This window comes from Marmota flaviventris, chromosome 10, assembly GCF_047511675.1.
Source record: "Marmota flaviventris isolate mMarFla1 chromosome 10, mMarFla1.hap1, whole genome shotgun sequence".
Taxonomy (NCBI): Eukaryota; Metazoa; Chordata; class Mammalia; order Rodentia; family Sciuridae; genus Marmota; species Marmota flaviventris.
In genome coordinates, this window is record NC_092507.1 from 18,836,964 (window position 1) to 18,854,216 (window position 17,253).

Sequence of the window (17,253 nt, forward strand, 5' to 3'; positions counted from 1 at the left end):
ACCCAGGTCCCGCAGTGGAGAGGTGCCTGGAAACTCACAGGGCCACCACCCGCCCAGGGCTGCAGTCTGCACATCCACCAGCTGCGGGACAACAGACCTGTCCTTCCCTGGCCTCCCTCCTGCCTGTCCGCAGAGATAAGGTCGACCCGAGGCCCTGGTGGCCCGACGGAGCTGCGGGACGCGTGGGATTCTCCCACCGGGTCCCAGCCCTTTCTCTGTCCCTGTACAAACCTAGGGGCAGCGCAGGCAAAACGGACCCCCGAGACCGGCTCTGGGTTCGAACGGGGGGCGGGGGGGCCGGGGGGGGGGGACATCCAGAAAGGGGGCGGGGCCGCAGGCAGGGGCGGGCGTTTTAGCGCCGTCGCGAGGCCGCGGCCCCGCCCCTCCGGTCTCGGTCCCGCCCCTCCCCGGCCGGGCCCCGCCCCCTCCGGTCCCGACCCCGCCCCCGCCCGCGCGGCCCGTTAGAAGGCGCCGGGGCCGCCGCCAGCCGCCGCCATGGGCCGAGCGCGGCCGGGAGAGCGCGAGCCGCCCAGCCCCGGCCCCGCCGCGCCGCCGGAGCCGCCGCGTCGCCGCGCCCGCGCCCTGGCGCTGCTCGGAGCCCTGCTGGCCGCCGCCGTCGCCGCCGCCGCCGCGCGGGCCTGCGCCCTCCTCGCCGAGGCCCAGGCGGCCGCGCGCCAGGTCGCCGGGGACGCGGGCACTGCGCCCGAGGGGAGGGATGGGACCCGGCGCGGGGATGGAGGGAGGACGCGGGGATGGAGGGAGGACGCAGGCAGGACGGCGGCTGTGGGCCGCGGAGGGACGGGAGGGACGGGAGGGACGGGGGTCCGGGCTCAGCCGACTTGGAAGGACTGTGGGGACATGGAGAGACTGGCCAGGGTGAGCCAGGGGCTGGGGCTGGAGCGGGCAGTGGAGAGGAGCGCCCTGGACAGTGACCGCAGACAAAGGCAGAGTGGAGCTGGGACGGAAGGAACCTGGAAGGGGGACGGGGGAGCACAGGGGTGTGGGAAGGGGAGGCAGGAGAGGACTGTGGCAAGAACTGGGTGGAGCAGGCCGAGCCAGATGGAGGGGGTCAGAAAGGTGGGATGGAGGCAGATGCCGATAAAGGCACAGAGTGAAGCAGGGACCAGAGGATCTGGAAAGGGGACCGGGGACTCTGGGCAGTTCAGAGGTGACATTTGAACAAATGGACTGGGAAGTATGGCCAGAACTCTGGAAGAGGTGGCTGGAGCTGCTGCATCAGGAAGCAGTTCCTGTTTGGGAGTAGGGAGATGGGGCATCTAACTGGGGCTCAGCCCAGTGCCTTCCTCCCCAGCAGGAGTCAGCACTGAAAGCCCTGGGGACAGAAGGCCTCTTTCTCTTTTCCTCCCTGGACACTGACGGGGATATGTACATCAACCCCGAGGAGTTCAAACCCATTGCTGAAAAGCTGACAGGTACCAAAGAGACTGGGGACTGGGTGGAGGGCCACTCATGGTAGCAGCACCTGGAGCCGAAGAACATTGTGGTCTCTGGGGCCCTGGCACTCCTTAGCTCTGGCACTGGCTGCTTTAGCACCCAGCCTGTTGTCCTCATATTTGTTAATAATAGTACTAATTAGCATTTTTTGACCGCCTCCTGGTGCCACTTGTCACTTTTGCACTTCCTGTGGTTTTCTTTTTAAATCTCACAATAGCCTGGAGAGTGGACGCTCATGACCCTGACATCTGTAATTTGGGAGAGCACTAACAGGTTCACCCACTTGCCCAAGCTAGAAGAGGGAAGAGCTGGGTTAGAACTAGGCCATCTGGCTCCAGGGTCCTGCACCATCGGCTCGCAGGTTTATGATCAGAGATGTATGCCAAGTGACACTTAGGCAGCAATCCATAGACGGGAGCTATGACTACTGGCCTAACTCTCTGCCCTCGTGCTGTTAGAGCACCTTGCTATCCATCTTTGTCTAGTTGCAATTAGTGGCTAATTTTTTAAAGATGAGGAGCTGAAACCCTTTTTATCCCCCAGTGGTGCTGAAGATGGAACCCAGGGCCTCGCATTCACTAGGCTAGTGCGTTACCACTGAGCTGGAGAGGATAACACATTCTAATGAATTAAAAAATGTTTGTCCCACAGCTCCACCACTATCCCAAGCTCTGTGTGCATTTCTCTCCAAACTCTTGTGACATTTCTTGAACTTATGATCTTAAGCATCCAGTTGTTACCCAGTTGTTCTCATCTGCTGAGAGCAGGACACAGATGCCAGCTGCTCTCAGGGGTAGGAGTACCAGAACCTTATCATGGCTTGCTGTGTCTCAGGAATGAGTGGTGGGTGACCTGTGGTCACTGCTAGAAGAGGAAGGTCTGATGAAAATGCAAATTTGCTGTGATGGCTTTGTATGAGTGTCACTCAGGGGCAGGCAGTTCTGCCGTGAACATGGGCCAGCAGGTCAAAGGCCATCCTTTCTAACTTGGCCTTTACCTCTTAGTCTGCATGTGCTCCTCTGAGCCTCTGCATAGTCACCTGCTTGTCCCTTTTTACAGCCAGAGAGCCACAGTTCCCTTATAATGATATGTTAGCAAAGCTTTCTAGGCTTGGGGGCACTTTTTATTTTTATTTTTCTGCATAAATTTCCATCAGTGGAAAAGAATCCCTTCATTGCCTCTAGGCTATGAGCGCAAAAATAGACGATGTTTTGGGAAATCAAAGAATAAATACATGAATAAACATATGAACTCCAAGCAAGGAATAGAGGCAAACAGTTCTCTGTAGTTGGTAGACTTAAAAGTGTATGTAATTTTCTGCTTTATGCCTTACAATTCTTATAAATTGTCCATAATGAGCAAGTGTTATAATTCAGGAAATAAAACTTTTTATTTAAAAAGGGGGGGGGGGGCTATAAAATGCTGAGGGAGTGGTATTTTATTGCTGTGCTGGGGATTGAACCCAGAACCTTGTACAAGACTAGCATGCACTGTACCACTAAGCTACACCCCAGACCTGTTTAGTTTTAAGAGAAGGGATCTCGCTGTGTTGCCTAGGCTGGCCCCAAATCCTGAACTCAAATGACCCTTCTGCCTCAGCCTTCTGAATACCCAGGACTGCACCACCATGTCTAGCTAACTTGAGTGTTATTCTTAGTCATTATTTTTAATATCTAAAATGATTGGGGGGCTGGGACCATCTCAGTGGCAGCGCACTTGCCTTGCATGTGTGAGGCACTGGGTTCAATTCTCAGCACCACATAAAAATAAATAAAAATAAAGATCTATCAACAACTAAAAAAAAAAAAATTAAAAATGACTGAGAAAGGAAGGCAGGTGATGACCCTGCATTTTCTTACTGCTCTTTTCCTCTGAAGTTTCCAGACTTTTATTTAGAAAGTTTTACCACGTTGATTCACAAATACAGAAATGACAGTGATTCTCCCCCAGCCCCTCTGTCTCCAAGTGCCTAGCACCTCACTGCATCCCCAGCCCAACGACGGTGATTCTTTAGAACAGGGATTTGCATCTGGAGCAGCTGGGAGTGCTAATTAAGAGGGCAGTTTACTGACTCTAGCCCCTTAAGGTTCTGACTCAGTAGGTCCAAGGTGAGTTCCAGGCACCTGCTTTGAAGAGGCTTCTGGGTGATTCTGATGGCCTCTGGTTGAGAGCTGCTTTTGATGCATCTATTCAGCCTGCCTGCAGGTCACAGAAGTCACCAAATGCCAGGCATCTTCTCTGTACCTTGAACCTGCCTGGGAGAGCAGCCAGGACAGCCCCACCCTGCTTCATGGTCCTAGGCCAGTGTCACCCCTCCTGAAACCAGCCTCCTTTCTCCCTTAAGCCCTCTTCATCGCTGCCTCTGCACCAAAGGATGGCAAACTTGGCAGGTGTCTGAGCGGAAGATCTGAGGATCAAGCCCGGCCCCAGCCAGGCCAGCCCTCCTTATACAGAGGGCAGCCAGTTCACCCAGACAAGCAGGGAGAAGAGCGTCTGCCCACTCTTTCCAGTGCTCTTGCCATGACACCAGCCACAGCCAGATTCAATTTCTTGCCTTTGTTCTTTACTCTGATTTTCTTGACTGAGTCCCTCACAGTCCCCCAAGACAAAGAAGAGGGTCATGAGTAATCAATCACAGGTTGAGGGTAAAACAGGCTTGGTTTGAATCCTGACTCCCCAGCCACCTTGGCTTTGCAATCCTGGGGAAGTGGCTTGGCCTCTCTGAGCCTCCACTTTCTCCTTTGTAAAATGGAGCTGGTAATCCGTGGTTCTCCGCCTCTGGTGGTGGTTAACTGTTATCCCTGCTCCGAGCCTTACTCCCCTTGCCACCAGCTGAGGGGCATCCTGAAAGAAGTGGGGCCCTGCAGCCTTAAGGGCAGGACCTCTCCAGCCATCTGTGTCTCACAGGGTCAACACCTGCCGCCAGCTACGAGGAGGAGGAGCTGATCCCTGACCCCACGGAGGAGACGCTCACCATAGAAGCCCGATTCCAGCCTCTGCTCCCAGAGACCATGACCAAGAGCAAAGATGGTTTCCTAGGGGTGAGTCGGGACACTGGTGGCCCATGAGCAGGATGACAGATAGCAGGACCACCTGTGCGGGCTCCCTCCTGAGGAACTCTGTCCTCCTTTCTTCTTCCTGTCAGCTCCCACTGTGCCAGGCCCCGAGGGTCCTGGAGTGTCACGTTGTCCCGGCACTCTGGTTGAGGAGTAGGAGAGAGAAGCGTGAGCCCCCACCCCAGGTGGGGGAGTCTGGGATGGCTCTCTGGGAGGAGTGACGCTGGGCAGAGGCGACCATGTGGGCAGGAGTGTTCACGGCCAGTGCAGAGGAGCCTTGGTGATGCAGCTGCCCGCTGACCATGGTGACCCTCTGCACAGCCGTCTTTCCCCAGGTCTCCTAATGGGCATCAGGCCTGTTCTCTGTTGATCACCCATGAAGTAGACCTGGGTTCAGTCCCTAGCAGGGGCTGTAGGGAAAGGTGGGCCCCCTGAGGAGGAGAAGGTAGGAGGTGGCAGATGCTAGCACATGGGCCAAAGCCACCGCCACCCTGCCTGCCCCCCACCTTCTCCCACCGGCTCCTCTCACCATTCTGCAGTCTAGCCTGCCCTCCCTCCCTGCCTCCCTCCTTCCCTCCTTCCCTCCCTCCTTCCAAATCGCTGGCCTTTCTTTCAGCTGCGAGCCTTCTCACATGCAGTTCTCTCTGCCCAGGTTTTGCCTGCTTAGCTGAAATGTCATCTTAGCATGAACAGGAGTTGAAGGCAGAAAGTGCCAGGCCAGTCAGTCGAGGCCAGAGGGCTCGAGTGGCTGGACCTGAGGCGCATGCAGGGCATCCCAGTCAGTGGTGCCCGGAGGGAAGCTGCTGCCAAGGGCCTCGCTGCCTTCTTGGCCTTCACTCTGAGGAGCAGAACACCGCAGCCCATCCTGGAATAGGAGAGCCCTCATCAGATGCACCTGTCCCAGCTGGGCACGTGGGTGGCACAGGGAGGGTCGAGCAGCCACTTCCTGGATGGGGAGAGCAAGGGCAGCCGGAGGACGGAGGACAGTGGGAAGGAAGAAAGGGCAGGGTGTGGCTTCTGATGGAGCATGAGGGGGAGGACTCGGTGACTCAGGCTGCTGGCTGGGGACCAGTGTGTGGTGGGCCACTTGCCCAGGCAAGAACTGTCAGAGTGGAGATTTTGGACACATTGAAGTTGAGGTGCCCAGGGATGTCCTGGAAGTCCAGGAAGTGGCTGGAGATCAGGTTGGACCTTCCACGGGGGATCTGGGGTAGAGGTAGGACTGGCAGGGATGGGGCCAGTCTGGCAAATAAGTTCCCCAGAGTGGTGACAATGGGGGACAGGCACCTGCTCTCACATGGAAAACAGAGCAGAAGTGGCACTTCTAGCCCTGGCTCTTCCTAGCACAGCTCACAAACCCAGTGCCCGCTCTTTGGCATCTGCCCTCAGGGTTGGCCAGGCTGAGCGAGGCCAGCAGTGGGCACACTCAGCCCAGCCTTGCACAGCTGGCCCTGCTTTGGGAACCTGCTTATTAAATCCAGCTCCGGAAGCTCCGGGGCCTCTTCCCTCCGCCGCCCACGGAGCTGGCTTCTGGAGGGGACAGAGAGGAGACCCACTGCTCATCAGAGAGGCAGCTCCCCAGTGACTGAGCCCTCCTGAGCGTGTCAGCCAGTCACTGACCTGGTGGCTGAAGTCTCAGGGGACGTGATTCCTGTCTATACCCCCTAAAGACAAGAGGAGCAAAGGACGGTGGAGCTTTTGCCAGGTCCTGCTGCTCAGGGTCCTGCCTCTGAGCTGCAGGTGACCAGCAGGCAGCCCCGTGGCTCCTGACCCTGCGTCCCTCCGTGATGAGCTCACCAGGCGGAGGAGCTGGGCTTAGGGCAGGCCTTTGCCCGGTCCCCAGCCAGGGTGGGGCAGGCCACCATTGAGGCAGGGCCCTCTCCAGGATGGCCTTCCTTCTTCGTCCCCGTAGCCTCCTCCTGCTCTTGATTAGAGAGTTTATCAAAAGAGGGCCGCCTGCCTCCCGTATCACACTCAGCACCAAACCCAACTCTGACCTCCTAAGTGGGACTCAGGCCTGGGGGGACTTGGGGATCAGGAGTGGAAAGGAAGGCCGGAGAGGGCAGGGCAGCCTGGGTCGGTCTGCTGGCCCATGCAAAGGATGGGGACACCGCCTGCGTGAGGCCCTGAGCTCCACCACCAGGTTCCAGGCCTGGGCTGTCCCCCAGGTGGCTGCTGGGCACTGCTCCCCCTGTGGCCTGGGAGGTGAGATGAGCCTCTCTCTGGCAGGACGGGGCCAAGCTCAGGGCTCCGGGATCCAGGGAGACCTCCACCTGCACATGGGTCAGGGGGCCCCAGAGCCTCAGCTTCACCTGAAGGTCTTTACCCCAGGTCTCTCGCCTCGCCCTGTCCGGCCTCCGCAGCTGGACGGCCGCCGCGGTGCCCAGCGCAGTGTTCGCAGCCCGCCACTTCCAGCCCTTCCTGCCCCCTCACGGCCAGGAGCTGGGGGAGCCCTGGTGGATCGTCCCCAGTGAGCTGAGCGTCTTCACTGGCTACCTGTCCAACAATCGCTTCTACCCGCCACCGCCCAAGGGCAAGGAGGTGAGGGCTGTGGTGAGACAGGCCCTGCTCACCTGCACTCTGGACCGCCCCCGCCTCCCCCAAGGTCCCTGGGCCTTTAGATCCAGGGTGTACCCTCGCCCAACACTCCAGGCTAGCAGGGCCCAGCAAGCCACTCAGGGTCTCCACTGCTGTCCCCCAGGTCATCATCCACCGGCTCCTGAGCATGTTCCACCCACGGCCCTTCGTGAAGACCCGCTTTGCCCCTCAGGGGGCTGTGGCCTGTCTGACTGCCATCAGTGATTCCTACTACACTGTGATGTTCCGGTGAGCATCCCTGCAGCTGGCCTGGGACTTGAGGCCATTGCACAAGGTATAGGGCCAGCAGGGGAGGGCCTGGCCTAGGTCCCCAACTCCACTACTTCATGCTTATGGTCTCAGGCTCTCTGAGCCTCAGTTTCCTCGCTGTGGGTCAGCATAGTAGTGGTTTCCTCATAGGGCACATGAGAATTTGGAGAGAAATGTCCAGAACTTGCTTAGTCTAGGATTGGTGGCTGTGATTGTGTTGTCCACACACAGGTCAGGACATTGTCACCCATACCCTTGAAAATCCTTGGGAGCTCAGAGGAAGGTCAAGGTGCTTCTTTCTGAAACTGGGCCTTGGAGGATGGCAGTATCTTTAGGGCCTTGTCCTCCTCCTGCCCCACGCATCCTCCTCCCCCCGTCCAGCCTTCTCTCCCACAGGAGTCTGGCCAAGGCTCCCAGGATTTGGGGGAGAAGATAGGAGAGCATTGGCTCAGCAGAGTCTGTTCCCCACAGGATCCACGCCGAGTTCCAGCTCAGCGAGCCTCCAGACTTCCCCTTCTGGTTCTCCCCAGGCCAGTTCACTGGCCACATCATCCTCTCAAAAGATGCCACCCATGTCCGTGACTTCCGGCTCTTCGTGCCCAATCACAGGTGGGAGCTGGGGCTGGCCCCGCCTCAGCACCTGGCTACAGTCTATCCTTCCCCAACTCCAGAAGCTCAAAAGCAGAACAGTCCAGAGACACCCTCACTCTCTGCCCCTTCCCTTATTCCCCAGAGCCACCTCTCAGTGGCTGCTCAGGCCACCCAGGGGAAGGGCAGGGCCCCTGTTGGGGGGTCCAAGGAGGCTTCCCAGAGGAAGTGACATCTAAGCAGAGACCTGGGGGAAGAGAGTCCAGACAGAGGGAACAGCACATGCAAGAGCCTGAGCCTCAGCCCTATTGCCACAGAGCCTTGGAGGGGTTCTGGGACAGCACTGTCTGAGCCAGCTGCCTGCCTGCCTCATCTGCCCAGGATCAGCCACCTATCAGCAGAACAGGGGACCTAGGAAGGCCTAGGCAAGACATTCCTCCCTGATATGTCCCAAGACTTAGCAGGCCTGAATGACCTCTTAGACAGGGTCAAGTCCCAGGCTGGGAGCCAGGAAGTCCCCTAGTTCAGCCTTAGCTATGGCAGCAGTGGGCTGTGTGGCTGGCCCTGGCCCTCTGTGAACCTGTTTCCTCATCTGCCAGATGGGAGGCTCACTCCTGGCCACTTGCACTCATGGAACAGGAACAAGGGGATGGTTGGGATAGCCTGGAAAGAACAAGTTGTCCCTAGCAGTGGGAGGGGCTTCTTCCCCCCCCCCCCGCCCCCCCAGAGGCAGGGCAGGGACACACTGGGCCCTAGGGACAGGGAGGGGGATGAAGAGGAAACACAGCTGCCCCTCCCTCTCCCAGCAAGGAGCGCCCGCCCTCTGTGGCGGCCAGGGAGGAGGCTGCCAGGCACCTCTGCCTCCAACCCCGGGTTGTTGGGGGTGAGGGGGTCCTGGACTGGATGAGACAGAAGAGGACAGACATCCAGCCCAGGGCCAGCTGCTCCTGTCCTTGTTTAAACCAGGCCACAAGAAGGCCAACCCCTCTGAGAGCACCCAGCTCACCTGTGGGCTTCACCTGCTGCAGAAGTGCTTGGTTGTCAGCCTTGGGGCACCCCCATGTGGCAGATCTGAAGATCGCACTTATCAGACTGCCTGCTGCCTACTGAAGGGGCCCGTGGTGCCTGTTTTACACTCCTGACCCGCTTGGGCCTGCAGTGAGGCATTGGCCATCTCTCTGCCCTGAAAGGTCATGGGCAGTACATGAGGTGTGCTGCCCAGGGTGGGCCCCATGGCTGTGGTTGGGAAGGGGCAGCCTGGGGAGAGGAAAGGGCCCAGGCTCTTGGTTAGAATCCCAGTCTCTCTGAGACCCTGGATTCACCCTTTAAAGCCTGAGTGTCCTCATCTGCAAAGTGGGCAGCTCGTGGTGAGCAGACGAAGTCTGCTGTGTAAGTGATCTACATCTGAGATGCCGTTCTGCCTGGCCACCCCAGGTCTTTGAATGTGGACATGGAGTGGCTGTACGGGGCCAGCGAGGGCAGCAGCATGGAGGTGGACATTGGCTACATACCCCAGGTAAGCCCAGGTGGCCCTCACCAGCTCATCCTGGGGGGCCCGCCTTCCCTGGGCCTCCGTCTCCCTCCTCTGTGATGAATTGAGTGTCCCTAAAGGTCTTTCAGGGCCCCGCTCTGAGCCATCCCTCATCACTGACCTCTGGTCCAGATGGAGCTTGAAGCCACGGGCCCCTCAGTGCCCTCAGTGATCCTGGATGAGGATGGCAACGTGATTGACAGCCGCCAGCCCTCAGGGGAGCCCCTCCAATTTGTGTTTGAGGAGATCAGGTGGCAGCAGGAGCTGAGCTGGGAGGAGGCCGCCCACCATCTGGAGGTGGCCATGTACCCCTTCAAGAAGGTGAGGTTGGGCTAGGGTGAAGCCCAGGGCAGGCTGCATGGCTGAGCTGGGAGCGTGGAGGGGGGACGTGTACAGGGCAAGCTGCTGAGGCTCTGTCATCCTGGGCCATGTGGCCTCCCCTGCCAGGAGGGGCATCCCAGCCCAGCAGTACCCCTCCACACCCTCAGACACGTGAACCTGCACACATGCACGCCCACAAACACACTCATACACAAGCACAAACGCGTACCCGTACACACACGCACATAGACCCTGCACACTCGGGCCCAGAACAGGCCCCCGACTAGCACAGCAGCTTCACTGTCTGGGTCTGACCGTAGGTCACCTACCTGCCGTTCACGGAGGCCTTTGACCGAGCCAAGGCTGAGAACAAGCTGGTGCACTCAATCCTTCTTTGGGGGGCCCTGGATGACCAGTCCTGCTGAGGTGAGGGAGCCCTGGGCAGCTCTAAGGGGAGTAGCAGGGGCCTCATACTTTGTGGGACAGGAAGCTGAGGCAACAGCTGTCCTGATGGAACCCTGCGGGACTCGGGCTACACACGGGGCGGGGGCTCTGGGTGAGCGCTGGAGGGTTTCTGTGCTGAGCCCTGAGGCAGAGGAAGGGTCCCTGCACACTAGGTTCAGACTCAGTCATTTTCAGCGTGGTGACCTTGACCACGTAACTTCTCCTGAGCCTCAGATTTCTCCACAGCAAAAGTGGGATAATGTACTCACCTCCCAGGGTTGTGAAAAGGGATGTGGAGGTGCCACATGCTGTAAAGTGACATCCACACTAAGGGAAAGTGGTGCCCGAGGCTGGGCTGTGTTTCTCATTTAGGAAACTCACCTGAGACTTGCGGGAGTCCTTCAGTGGGTTCAAAGAGGAGTAACATGCCCTGCCCACATCTGGTCACTCAGCGGACATCCTGGGCACCTGGTATACCAAGTGGCAGGCCAGGTGCTGGAGGCCTACAGTGTAGTGCAGAGGCAGATGTGGAATGAGTAAGCACAAGTATAGAGAGTGTTGTACCAGGCAGTGGCCAGACTGGCATGAGAGCATGGTGGAGGGGTCAAGGAAGAATTACTTGAGAAAGTGACATTAAGCTGAAACTTTGAAGGATGAGGAAGAGTTACAAGAGGAAGAGGGTTACAAGAGGAAGAAGCTTCTGGGCAGAACAGTCTGTGCAAAGGTCCGGGGGCACAAAGAGTTCTGTGAATTTAGGGAGGTGTCACTGTCTCTGATCCCTGGGCCAGGTAGAACCTACCCCAAATCTCAGCCCAGGTGTCAGTGTTATTGACATTAATCCCAACTACCATTTATTCAGTACTTACCTATTGAATCTGTTATTTCAAGTGGATGCAGAGACCATTCTGCAGTCTATGAGGCTTGCCCAAAGCAAGATCATTGCTGATGGAAAACCCCAGTAAGACCTGGGGGCACCTCACCCTTCTGGCCTTGACCTCTACCTGAACAGGTTCAGGGCGGACTCTCCGGGAGACTGTCCTGGAAAGTTCGCCCATCCTTGCACTCCTCAATGAGAGCTTCATCAGCACCTGGTCCCTGGTGAAGGAGCTCGAAGACCTGCAGGTGAGTGGAGGGAATGGCCTACGGGAGCCCCTGGGACAGTGCTGGAGGCCCAGATAGCAAGAGCCTGCAACTGTCCCCACCCACAGAGCAACCAGGAGAACCCGTCCCACAGGCAGCTGGCTGGCCTGCACCTGGAGAAGTACAGCTTCCCGGTGGAGATGATGATCTGCCTGCCCAACGGCACTGTGGTAGGCACCAGGGACCCGGGAGCAGTAGGCAGGGGACATGTCTGTGCAGGCTCTTCGGGTCTGCCACCACCTCAGGCCGCGAAGCCTCGCACTGGTCTCTTAGCTAGTGTGAGCCCCACCATGCACAACCAGGAATCGCAGTGCAGGTGCTTTGCAAGAGTGGGACCTCAGCAGCCCTTTGGGGACTGCATGGCAGTGAGCATAGTCCAGGAAGGGGGTCAGCACATCCCCAAATGAAACAGACCAGTTGAGTGGACAAAAGCATGTCCTGGAGGGAAGACGCTCCTCCTGCCACTACAGCCGGCCTGGGGTGGTGGGGTAGGAGGAGCAGGGCCCTGTGGCCAAGAGCACCAGGGAGGGCCCTGACCGAGCCAGGGTTCCAGACCCTACTTCTCCCTAAGGGCCCCTCATATGGCCTCACCCACGTCCTTGCTACACTTTGGAAATAGATGGTCACCAGTATCCTGGTTGCTTTGCTTTCCAGGGCTGGGATTAAACCAGGGTCTTGAGCATGCGAGGCAAGTGCCCTTCCACCAGCTACATCCCCAGCAATTTTTTAAATTTTATTTTGAGACAAGGTCTCCCTAAGTTTTCCAGGCTGGCCTCAAACTTGTGATCCTCCTGCTTCAGCCTCCCGAGTCACTGGGATTACAGGCGTGTGCCACGTGCTTTGCTTTCAATGCCTGTTTTACAGACAAGGAGAGTGAGGCTCAAACATTTCCAGAGGCTCAGAAGTTTTCAGAGATTTGGCAAAAGTTGCAGACAGTTAGGAAGAGCAGTTGGTTTTGAAAGTAGGTTTACCTGTGAGCCTCTGAATCTCTAGCTCCCCTACTGGAAGCCACTCTTGTCCTCTAGTGCCGTGGCTGGCTGCCATGTGACTCTGCGTGCTGCAGGAGGGTGATCAGCTGCACCGAGATCCTGGGTGGGGGTGGTTCTGGGGCAGGAGATGGTGTGGAAGAGGAGTCTGTGAGAGCCTGGCGAGAAGGACAGGGCACTGGGCAGAAGGCTGAAGGTGTCAGGGGCCCGGGAGGAAGGGCCTGGGGACCGCCAGGCAGCCCATCCCCTCCTGGCTTCCACCATGCAGAGCCTACTGCGGACCAGGTCCTGGGGTCACCAGGACGAGCAGTCAGTGCGCTGCCTGGCATGCACTCGCTTAGTCACCCGCTGGCTGGCTGGTTGGTTGGCTGGTCGGTTGGTCGGTCGGTCAGTCAGTTGGTGGGTCCTCCTGCCCACGTGTTCATTCACTTACTGGGCACCCGCTTGGACCAGGCTCCTTGCAGAAAGGTAAAGAAACCGCTGTGCCCGCACTGTGCTCACTAGTTAGAGCAAGAGGCAGGTGGGAAGCAGCCCAGAGAAGGCTGGGCATTTGGACAGAAAGGACTGTGGGGCTCAGGGGTCAAAGGAGCAGAGGAAAGAGAGGCTATTTGGGGGTAGACGGCAGGGGGCTAACGGAAGAGATGACATGGGCAGGTGCCAGGAGTTCCCCTAGTGGACGGGGTGGGGAGGAGCACTGCCGTGGGGCCTAGGAGCCCATGGCAGAGGCTGGAGAGCAGCTGCTTCTCCCGAGACACTCAGGCCGGCAGAGCCCGGGCCTCCCCAGCTCTCCTCACACGGTCCTTCTCCCAGGTCCACCACATCAATGCCAACTACTTCCTGGACATCACCTCCATGAAGCCTGAGGACGTGGAGAACAATGTCTTCAGCTTCTCCTCCACCTTTGAAGACCCATCCACGGCCACCTACATGCAGTTCTTGAAGGAGGGACTCAGGCGCGGCCTGCCCCACCTCCACCCCTAGTTGCCTGCTGGGCTGGTGGGAAGCCAGGCTGGACGGGACCTGGTAAACTGGCCCGCAGGCCCCTGGGCCAGAGTGGACCCTGGCCCACTTCAGACTTGAGACCCTCCCCATGCCCACTCCACTCCTAGGCTGCTTTGTGGCTTTGAAGTCAACTGAGAGCAGCCACCTAGCTTTGCCTCAATGACACGGGTAGATAAGAGGGGGCCCGAGCTGACAGAGTGAATGAGCTGTGATCTCTGGTACCACCATTAGCCCTTCCCTACCCACCTGGCTCCAGATGCCACTTGGGATCCCCCAACACTGGCCCAGGTGACCTACCTGGACCTCCCTCACCCAGTCACATAGTCCAGCGGGGAGGAGTGGGCCAGAAAGATGGGGGGCCTCCTCTCCTGCTTCTTGCCCTCCTCCCAAAGGAAGCACCCAGGACCGTGGCTGGGGACCAGGCTGCCATGTAGCATTGCTGTCTGCAGAGCCTGCCTTCCTGCCACGCCCCGGCTGCTCTCCTGTGTGTGATGTCCCCAGCTGGGGTCAGCCTCAGCTGGAGACAGCCTGCTGGAGCCTGTGTGCAGGGCCTCCTACTAAGGGAAGCCACCCTGTGGCACTGCTGCTTCCCAAGCCACACACAGACCTAACAATAGGTCTCCAGAACCTAATTAGGAAATTGGGGAAGTTACTGTGAAGCAGGTTCCTGCTTTAGCAGGGGGCCCCTGAGGAGCCCCTGAGGCCCAGGGCAGGGCATTCCCACCACCTGCCTAGCACAGGGTCACAGCAGGACTGCTGGAGCCAGTCCCCATCACACTTCTTTCCCCACAGACCCTGACTCCATAGAAGATAGCCCAGCCAAAGAACAGCCTGTGCCAGAGCCAGCGCTGTCCAGGCCACTAGGGGTACCTCAGACCAGCTCATCTACCACTGGGTGGCCATCAACTCTCCTTGGCCACTCTCGAGGCCTTGGTCCACTTCCTGAGCCACTGACTACAGCCAGTCTTTTTTATACATGCAGAAAAGTGTTTTTATGTGAACTTTCTCACATTTTATAGGTATTTTTTTATGACCCCTGTGCTGAGGAGGAAGAAGGGGGCAGTGGCCTCCCCAGCAGCCGCCCCATGACGGCTGGATCTGAAATCCTAGAGGGACCCAGCTTGATGTCTTTGCAGTTGCATGCATGGGAAGAAATATGCCTCCTCCTTCTCCTCCCCCAGCTTTTTAAAAACATCCTAGAGGATCAGAATACCCCACTCCACCCTGCCCTTCACCCAGGAGGCCCTGGGACTTACCTTCATTAAGGCCTTAAAATCAGCCCATTCCCCATGCACCATTCTCTCCCTGGTCCCCTCACCCCTCGGCTCATCCTGACAGAGGAAGCAGGGGACAGACTTCCTCAGACACTCCCTGCCCTGCCTGCCTGCCCCGGGAGCACGCCCTGGGAGCCTCCATTTTGCACCAAGTATGACAACAGCAGCCATTGCCCAGAGCCTTCTCTCCAAGGCAGTATTTCCCACTTAGTCTTTAAGACAAAAATGTGAAGTGGACAGCTATTTCCCATTTTGCAGATGAAGACGTTCAAGTCTCAGGGAAGTGAAGTGACCTGCCCCGTGGTCACTCAGTGCTGGAACTGAGACAGCAAACCCATATATGACTCCAAATCCTGTGTCTTGATTTGGGGGTGCTTTGACATTGCACCCTGCCTGTTTCCTCTGAGTGGAAAAGAATGCCTTTTAAATCATCATGACTCATCCCCTCTGATCTTCAGACCAAACTCAGAATAAATAGCGGGAGCCGCTGAATGCAGCCAGGTTTTCTGTCCTTCCATGCCCCTCACAGGGGGAGGAGGCACCAGTGCCTCCACCATCTTGCCAGACCCATCCCAGAGCCTGCCGGCCTCAGCAGAGACCTGGCCTCCCCACCCAGCAAGCTCTTCCCCTCCTGCTGCTCCCAGAGGGCCCTCTCCACACCAAACAATCCTGGTCCCATCTAGAGGCTGATGGCTTCCGTTTCCTGAATCCTCATCGGCTGCCTTTGCCCATCCCCAGCTGGGGAGGGCCTTCGCCACCCTCCTGTTATCCCTTTGCCTCTTCCTTCCCTGGTCCCCAACATGTCCTATAATAAAATAGGAGAGGCTAGGGAGGCTCCCAGTGTTTTTCCTTTGGGCAGGTTGTTCAGTTCTGTCCTGGCGAGGTCTGGGTGCTTCCCTGCTGGGATTGGCTTGGCAGATGGGTAAGGGAGCAGGCAGGAATGCCTTTTGGGACTATCTTGTCTGTCACCAGAGGGCCTGAGTGACTTGCCTAAAATAAGTTTGTGATAGATCACTGGTGGAACTTACTATTTTGAGAATCTGGTGCTCTGTGTTGAGAAAGATCCTGACGCTAAACCCATTGTCTCAGAAGCAGAGCCTGAGACAGGAATTCGGTGGTTTGGGGGGAATTTCACTTTAGGAATGTCCTGTAAAAGAAGGGTAGAAGCCAAACAGGGAAAGGACAAATTCTGAGCAGGGATCTGTTCAGATCAGCCTTGACCTGGCCCACAGAGAAGGGCTCTGGGGCACAAACCACGCTGCAGAGTCACAACAACCTTTTTCACCTTGTATCAGTCAGTCATGGACTTGGGGAGGTGGCTAAGGAGGCTCCATGCTCCTCGCTGCCAGGGGAGCATCTATACCCAGGACTGGGAGAGTGATTTACATGAAGCGCGATTGCCTACAAGGGGAAAGTAATGATTAAAGCACAATTTGCCATCCTTGGAAGAGGACTAGGCCTGGAAATCAGCCTTCATCATTTGAATATGGTCAGGATCAGGATGGGTGACCTGATCTTTAGGTCTCTGGCCAAGACCATTTGTATAACTTGTGAGGACCTAGAGCAAAATGAAAGTGGGATGACATGACCCAGAAAATCAGGGTCAGGTGCTGCAAAATGATGTTTTGATCAATGATGGGCCACATATATGATGATGGTTCCCTAAGATTATAGTAGAGCTGAAAAATTGTTATCTAGTATTCTTATGTACATTTTCTGTGGATATTTAGATGTATTAATTCTTACATTGTGTTACAGTTGCCTACAGAATTCAGTATAGCAACATGCTGTACAGGTTTGTGACCTGAAACAATAGGTTACACCATATTGCTTAGGTGTGTAGTAGGCTATACCAACCAGGTTTGTGTAAGCATACTCTATGACAGTCACACAATGACGATATCACCTAATGACGCATTTCTTAGAGTGTATCCCTGCTACTAATTGATGCACACCTACTTTCAAGAAGGCAACAGCAGAGCAATAACCCAAGTATGGCGTTTTTCTGGACATGGCCCATTGTGACTACACGCTGTTTGCTCACGGAGTCAGCCCTGTCCCTGGCAGATTGAGGTTGCAGGCTTTAGGACCAAGAAACTGCAGACTGGGAACTAGGCAAAGTCATGTGTTGATGGCAGAGGAGGAAATGTGTCCTAGGAACTGGGTGCCTTGGAGACCAGGACACTGAGGGTTTGTGTACAGAGAGGGAGTGGGCTTGCAGCTTGAGAGAACTATGGGTCTCTCTTCCATGCCTTCAATCTACCCATTTAATCAAACTGAATACAGTGTGTGTGTGTGCGCCGTGAGGTGGGGAGGAGAATAAAACAGGAGATAGCTGCAGAGCGTTGGAGGGCAGGAGTCAAAGGCCAAAAATATCATTCTCCCATTCTTGCGGGAGAAAGACTGTAGAGGGCCCTGCCTGGGAAGCACGTAAAGTGAACAGGGTGAAACAGCAGACAGTAAGCACCCGACCCTGAGGCTGGAGTGCCAGGCTTAGGATTCTGAAATTTGCAGTAGGGCTGCGGACAGCAGACCCTGCATGTTTTAGGGTCTTAGCAGCAACACAGAGCTCAGCTTCCCGAAGTCGGATGGAACTAAACGTGGAGAGC

General features: G+C 56.9%; 1 protein-coding gene across 1 annotated transcript; it reads left to right on the forward strand.

Annotated features, from left to right (window-relative positions):
* Positions 1-495: 495 nt before the first annotated feature.
* On the forward strand, positions 496-15,671 carry Selenon (selenoprotein N). The gene is made up of 12 exons (XM_027937100.2): positions 496-678; positions 1,316-1,433; positions 4,363-4,496; positions 6,843-7,052; positions 7,213-7,337; positions 7,830-7,967; positions 9,381-9,462; positions 9,610-9,798; positions 10,119-10,224; positions 11,252-11,364; positions 11,451-11,552; positions 13,179-15,671. The coding sequence occupies exons 1-12, from the start codon at positions 496-498 to the stop codon at positions 13,347-13,349; spliced, it is 1,671 nt and encodes a 556-aa protein (XP_027792901.2). The 3' UTR covers positions 13,350-15,671.
* Positions 15,672-17,253: the final 1,582 nt, after the last annotated feature.